We start from the raw sequence: 7,343 nt of genomic DNA, 5'->3' as shown, positions 1-7,343 counted from the left end.
CCGGGATGGAGCCGACAATAATTACGAACCATAGGATGTAGTCGATTCACTCCACGCGAAATGGCTACTGTAAACGAAGCCGTAATTTTTTTTCTGTATATGGCCTACTTGACGATCCACCGGTGGACACACCTCCAGTATGAAAAATCCTTGGACTTTGTCTTGAGTCTTTGATATTGGATCTTCGATCGTAGGTTACTTGATCCTGGAACCTTGACTCTGGTCTTGATCTTGGATATTTATGTGGGATTCTCGATCTCGATCTCCTTGATCATCAATCGTAAGATCCCTGATCTTCAATCGTACAACCCGTGATCTTCAATCGTATGATCCTTGATCTTCAATCGTACGATCCTTGATCCTCGTACGATCCTTGATCCTCGTACGATCATTGATCCTCGTACGATCCTTGATCCTCGTACGATCCTTGATCCTCGTACGATCCTTGATCCTCGTACGATCCTTGATCCTCGTACGATCCTTGATCCTCGTACGTTCCTTGATCCTCGTACGATCCTTGATCCTCGTACGATCCTTGATCCTCGTACGATCCTTGATCCTCGTACGATCCTTGATCCTCGTACGATCCTTGATCCTCGTACGATCCTTGATCCTCGTAGGATCCTTGATCCTCGTACCATCCTTGATCCTCGTAGGATCCTTGATCCTCGTAGGATCCTTGATCCTCGTAGGATCCTTGATCCTCGTAGGATCCTTGATCCTCGTAGGATCCTTGATCCTCGTAGGATCCATGATCCTCGTAGGATCCTTGCAAACGAAGCTGTCAATTTTTTCTGTGTGGATACTTAACGATCCATTGGTGTACGAAAAATCCAGTACGAACAATCCGGGATTTTGGATCTTCGATCGCAGGATACTTGATCCTTCAATCTTGACTCTGGTCTTGATCTTGGAATATTTATGTGGGATCCTCGATCGTAGGATTTTGCTGTATTGTCGATAGGATCCTTAATCTTGGATTATTCATCCGTGATCCTTGATCGCAGTATTCTTGAATCTTGGTTCTTCATCGTAGGATTCTTGATCCAGTATCCTTGATCTTAAATCGCAGGATCCTTGATTTTCAATCGCAGGATTCTTGATCTTTAATCGCCGGATCCTTGATTATCAATCGAAGGGTCCTTGATCGTCAATCGCAGGATCCTGGATCATAAATCGCAGCATCCTTGATCTTCAATCGCAGGATCTTTGATCTTTAATCTTAATTCGTAGCATTTTTGAATTTAAATCGCAGGATCCTTGATCTTCAATCGCAGGATCCTGGATTCCCAATCGCAAGATCCTTGATCTTAAATCGCCGGATCTTTGATTTTAAATAACAGGATCGTTGATCCTCGTAGGATCCTTGATTTAGAATCTCCGATCGTGGGGTCATTGATGCATGATCGTAGTATTTTTAATTCTGATTTCTTGAACCTGCTTCATTCATCGTTGGATCTTTGAACGTAGAATTCTTTGATTTTGAATTCTTCATCCTAGGATTCTAGATCTTTGATTATTTTTCTCTGATCCAGTATCCTTGTTCTTGGCTCCTCGATCCTCGAAGTATCCTCGATCCTTGATCCTCGAAGGATCCTCGATCCTCGAAGGATCCTCGATCCTCGAAGGATCCTCGATCCTCGAAGGATCCTCGATCCTCGAAGGATCCTCGATCCTCGAAGGATCCTCGATCCTCGAAGGATCCTCGATCCTCGAAGGATCCTCGATCCTCGAAGGATCCTCGATCCTCGAAGGATCCTCGATCCTCGAAGGATCCTCGATCCTCGAAGGATCCTCGATCCTCGAAGGATCCTCGATCCTCGAAGGATCCTCGATCCTCGAAGGATCCTCGATCCTCGAAGGATCCTCGATCCTCGAAGGATCCTCGATCCTCGAAGGATCCTCGATCCTCGAAGGATCCTCGATCCTCGAAGGATCCTCGATCCTCGAAGGATCCTCGATCCTCGAAGGATCCTCGATCCTCGAAGGATCCTCGATCCTCGAAGGATCCTCGATCCTCGAAGGATCCTCGATCCTCGAAGGATCCTCGATCCTCGAAGGATCCTCGATCCTCGAAGGATCCTCGATCCTCGAAGGATCCTCGATCCTCGAAGGATCCTCGATCCTCGAAGGATCCTCGATCCTCGAAGGATCCTCGATCCTCGAAGGATCCTCGATCCTCGAAGGATCCTCGATCCTCGAAGGATCCTCGATCCTCGAAGGATCCTCGATCCTCGAAGGATCCTCGATCCTCGAAGGATCCTCGATCCTCGAAGGATCCTCGATCCTCGAAGGATCCTCGATCCTCGAAGGATCCTCGATCCTCGAAGGATCCTCGATCCTCGAAGGATCCTCGATCCTCGAAGGATCCTCGATCCTCGAAGGATCCTCGATCCTCGAAGGATCCTCGATCCTCGAAGGATCCTCGATCCTCGAAGGATCCTCGATCCTCGAAGGATCCTCGATCCTCGAAGGATCCTCGATCCTCGAAGGATCCTCGATCCTCGAAGGATCCTCGATCCTCGAAGGATCCTCGATCCTCGAAGGATCCTCGATCCTCGAAGGATCCTCGATCCTCGAAGGATCCTCGATCCTCGAAGGATCCTCGATCCTCGAAGGATCCTCGATCCTCGAAGGATCCTCGATCCTCGAAGGATCCTCGATCCTCGAAGGATCCTCGATCCTCGAAGGATCCTCGATCCTCGAAGGATCCTCGATCCTCGAAGGATCCTCGATCCTCGAAGGATCCTCGATCCTCGAAGGATCCTCGATCCTCGAAGGATCCTCGATCCTCGAAGGATCCTCGATCCTCGAAGGATCCTCGATCCTCGAAGGATCCTCGATCCTCGAAGGATCCTCGATCCTCGAAGGATCCTCGATCCTCGAAGGATCCTCGATCCTCGAAGGATCCTCGATCCTCGAAGGATCCTCGATCCTCGAAGGATCCTCGATCCTCGAAGGATCCTCGATCCTCGAAGGATCCTCGATCCTCGAAGGATCCTCGATCCTCGAAGGATCCTCGATCCTCGATCGTCGTAGGATCCTTGATCCTTGATGCCCGTAGGATCCTTAATCCTCGATCCTCGTAGGATACTTGATCTCCGTAGGATCCTTGATCCTCGTAGGATCTTTCCTACCGGTAAAAATTGCGTGAACTGCTTTGGGGCTTTCAACTGCGAAACTCATTGTTTAATTCCAAACAAGTCCTCAAACGGGGCGGGCGACCCAGCTTCCCAGCAATGCAATCAGCTGAACAAAAACTGCTCCATGGAACGGATACTTAGTATGTACTGGAAGCTAGAAGAAGACGTCTTCGCGATCTCCTCGACTCGAAAGGTTGAGACGATTCACCCTAGGAAGAGATGGGTGGGTGAGTCCGTTTGATCCTCAATCAGAAAGTATGGATAGCTAAAACCTAATCGGGCTAGTTGATACTGTTGAAACTGAACGAGAAAAGGAAATGATGGACTGTCTTTTTCCAAAATCGCGTTCCTCGCTATTATTTCCTAGAACAACCGATCAAGGAAGTTATGACTCTGCATTTGCACATATTCGTTGCCGGTAGCGAGAAAGCGTACGCGTATCTTCTGGCAGAGTTCCCGGATGACGTGATCAAACTTGCATTGGTTGATGGCTGCTTTGAAAACACCCTTTATTCTGAATCTGGAGCTGAATGGAGCGGTCAAAATGGCATCAGTTAGTCAAGTTTGGCAAACCGGAAGCGGCGGTACTTACCGAGGAAGATGAATCCCGCAAGTTTGAAGTTTGCTGTTCGGTTGATACCCCAAGGTTCGGGAAGCTGTTTCTTAGCGTGCCGCAAAAACAGTGGCTCCTGGGAAAAAATCCTTCCGATGAGACAACAGACGAGAAATTCCGGACATGTCTGATACGAAGTGACGTCCGTCATCAACTGGGAAAGCTTCTAGAAGTGGATACGACTACTACTAGCGATACTCCGATATCGGGAGACTCTACAGTAGTGTCTACGTTACGCAGGATGGTACGAAGATAGGGAAGAAGTGTCTCTTGTGCAAGGCAAAATAGGCAGTTCCAGCGATCCCAAGCATGGTTCTGCTTCCGGGGGCCAGAATAAAGTCAACCGTAGCACCTTGGGGCTGTATGCACGCTACCGACTGAATCCTGCATGCAAGCAAGCAATACGACGATTTATCGTACGTTTCGTCGTCAGAAATACGTAACGAGCAAATAATGAATTTCGTTGGTGTTTAATCCACCTGTGGCGTCGCCCATGTGTGGTGATTGGGAGCGATTGGTGAGGTCTGTCAAAGTAGCACTGGCGGCGATGTACATGTTCAGCGTACCAAACGAGGAGACACTGGCTACTATTGTGTTCGAAGCGGAAAACGTCTTCGTCTCCAAACCATTGGCGAAGCAGCGAGAGGCGCTAACGCGAACCATTTTCTCCCGTCAAGTTTCTGCGAAGTGGTGCAGCAATCGACGAAGCAAGCGGAGAAAAAGATGGCGCACAGAGAGGACTGGCAACTTTGCTAAGCTATGTTAAACCAGTTCGGGTGGACACTGACACAAGCTGTCGGATGTAGTCTGACGTTAGTGCGGAAAACGAAAAAGAATGTTGAATCATTATTGTGAAGAATAAATTGCAGATGACTGAACTGATCTTATTCAGACTAGTTTCAAATGAATGTCCTTACACTCAACCAGAACGCGATAAATTCGTTTTATATAACAAACTGAATTGCATAATCCTACTGGGACAAAACTCATACAGAAATGAACGCCAATAGAAGCAGAAGCAGCTCGTCCCCATATTTTTTGTCGGAACGAGTATTACGAAGACGCTCCAATTAAAACCAGAACACATTTCTCAATCCGCACACGAAGCAAACGCACCCGTTTGCCAAAAGTGACCACACGAACGAACGATCCAGTTTCGGACCTCCGCACCGCCGCGGCCAGGAAACATCAGGTGAGCCTATCCATATAGGAAAGTACATTTAAAGCCTACCAATCTCTTTTTTGCGATACCCCAATTCTCCGATCATGAGCTCAGCAAAGGGATCGAGTTACAAATTAGTCCAAAAATGTGAATTCGCTCACGCGAGCCGAAATTCGGGGCCGGACCGAGCTCGAGTTCGATTGTAAATATGAAGTGTGCTCGCCGGCGCAGGTAGTTACATTCTGGGCCGGGTTTTTTTTTAAATTTAACAAACGCGTGCAAAATTTTTTCTGGAAGTGAAATCGGACGCCTTCGCAATACTGGCTGGCAGCCTGGCAGGCAGCCCGCTGCGGATTTGCTTATCTCAGCGCCTACTGTCTTATTCATTCGACCGATCGACCGACCGTACAGTACAGTGTTCATTTTTTTCTTTGTTGGGTTCTGGTTCAGTTTCACGCACTTTTTTCATTATTTGCCACGATCAGCGTTCTTCCAGCCCACGGGTTGATAATGACCTCGAAGCGACCCTGGGTCGTTCGACGTTGCATCACTTCGGTGAAGGAAGGAAGAATATTCGACAAAGTGGGGTAGGGAAAGTACTCGACGGGCCTCTCAGCTGCATCAAATTTCCACCCTGCGCTGAGGTGTTGGTGGTAGTGATGCAACATCGGTTCCGCATAGAAACGATCGGTTCGCGACAAGAACAGACGAAGAGGGATCCGCTTAGTCAGCTGAAATGACTGCGGCCGGGCTTGGTTCCTAGGGACGATCAAATTACTTATCCAATGTTTCTTTAGGCTTCCTGGTTTCCCGTAGGTCAGGTGGAGTCTCATGAATACACGTGTCACTTAAGGCTCTATATATAATTTCTGTTTGGTGTCACGACGAGTTGTTGATTAGTTACGCGAGTGTTGCCAGGCCAACATCATTTCTCCCAAACAGGTCTTTCATACCACACACGCCAACTGCGATCGAAAAAAAAAAATATTTATTTTGGAGACCGGTGGACATTCGGTCTAGCATTTTCATTTTGGCTGGAATATTTATGAGTGATTGAGCAACTGCCTGAAAAATATCAGATTTTAAAACCGGAAAGCTTACATTAATCATTTATTCTAACATTTTAGTCGAATAGATGATAGACATGTTTGCCTTCCGACCTAAATTTAAATTTTTCTTAAATGACCTTCTCAATTCTGACAAAAGACCTGCAGTCGAATAAAAACTGCTGTGCCGAGAGGGGCTTGTCTCGCTGTGTAACATACTGACTCAGATTGCCCAGATCTACTTCCTAGGAGATCCTGATCTGCATTAAGTGGGTTATCTATTTGTTGTTGTTGTTGTTACGTTTAAAACTCGCCAACGCTTGCTGCGTATATTTTTTTATATTTCCGACACACCGTTCTGCCAAGTGCTAAAAACAGCTAAGCATCTGACCAGTACAAGTGGTTTTATATCGGTAACGGGTTCGCAGATTTTGCCGGAAATCGCAACCGGCTGTCCTTCGCGTCAAGCTGACTGTAAAGGATTCGCACCGCACGATCGTCGCGCTGCGCCGTTGTCGCCGTCGTCGTCGTCGTCATCGTCATCAGCAGCCAGCCTGTCTGTCGACTAGTGGTGATGGTGGTGGTGGTAGTGTTTCACAAAACCGGTAACAGTTATCTAACGTGGCGACTTACTTAATACTTCAACCCATGTCGCCTGTCTGTCTGGTGTTAGAACGATACGCAAAACAAGCCGACACACGGTGGATTTGCGGATCTTGGTTCCGCAAGCGGACCCGATTAAAAACACCCGCCGATATGTCACGCTAGAATGTATGGTAACCGTCGGAATCGCAGTAGGCATATGCTTAGACAGAAAAGTTAATCATAATGATTCGTCGGAACAGAAAACAAGCGAGGGTTGGTCGCTAATCGAGATTTGTGCAAAGTGGACCCAGCTTCTAACCTGTCAATCAAAGATCAACAACAATTCTAGTTTGATAGTCATCCGTTCTTCCGCAGCCAATCTGGTGTCTGTCTTTAATAATTCAATTCATTGTGCGAAAAGAAGAGACGCTTGGGACGCTAGACAACGCTCCCCCTTAACACTTCGTGTTATATAATCCTTGACAATGACCGTCAGTTTTGCCTGTTTTTTTGTTTTGCTGATACACACTGACCCGCCGCCTCCATTCCATCTGACCTCCACCCGAGCACGTTTTCGTTTTTTCGGCAACCATCAGCAACAGCAGCTGTTCTCGAGTCCACCACAGACTAGACACCGATCGAATGCCGATTGCCTCAAATGGCCTCCCATTGATGATTGAGTTGAGTTGACAATTTGCTTGACTGGCGGCGGTGCGCAAAAACTCACCGCCTGCTAATCCTATGGATCAAAAAAATTTGAACGTGACAGGTATGGGATGGATGGTCAGCACTTC

General features: G+C 47.5%; 1 protein-coding gene across 1 annotated transcript; it reads right to left on the bottom strand.

Moving 5' to 3' along the window:
- Positions 1 to 388: 388 nt before the first annotated feature.
- Positions 389 to 1,495, bottom strand: LOC131676208 (antho-RFamide neuropeptides-like). Its single transcript, XM_058955330.1, has 2 exons — positions 1,442 to 1,495; positions 389 to 781 (listed from the first exon to the last, which is right to left on the bottom strand). Exons 1-2 carry the CDS (start codon positions 1,493 to 1,495, stop codon positions 389 to 391), a joined length of 447 nt encoding a protein of 148 aa, XP_058811313.1.
- Between the last annotated feature and the right edge of the window lie 5,848 nt (positions 1,496 to 7,343).

The sequence above is a fragment of the Topomyia yanbarensis genome, chromosome 1, assembly GCF_030247195.1.
Source record: "Topomyia yanbarensis strain Yona2022 chromosome 1, ASM3024719v1, whole genome shotgun sequence".
In the NCBI taxonomy this organism is placed as follows: domain Eukaryota; kingdom Metazoa; phylum Arthropoda; class Insecta; order Diptera; family Culicidae; genus Topomyia; species Topomyia yanbarensis.
The sequence above is the reverse complement of the archived record's forward strand: the minus strand, read 5'-3'. Positions and strand labels throughout refer to the sequence as shown.

What these genes read in the sequence shown, in the direction of transcription:
- LOC131676208 (XM_058955330.1), bottom strand. Translation starts at nt 1,495, where the DNA reads ATGAAGAATTCAAAATCAAAGAATTCTACGTTCAAAGATCCAACGATG. An exon ending in AAGATCCAACGATGAATGAA is followed by an intron (nt 782 to 1,441) that starts GCAGGTTCAAGA and finishes AAAAATTGACAG; the next exon opens with CTTCGTTTGCAAGGATCCTA.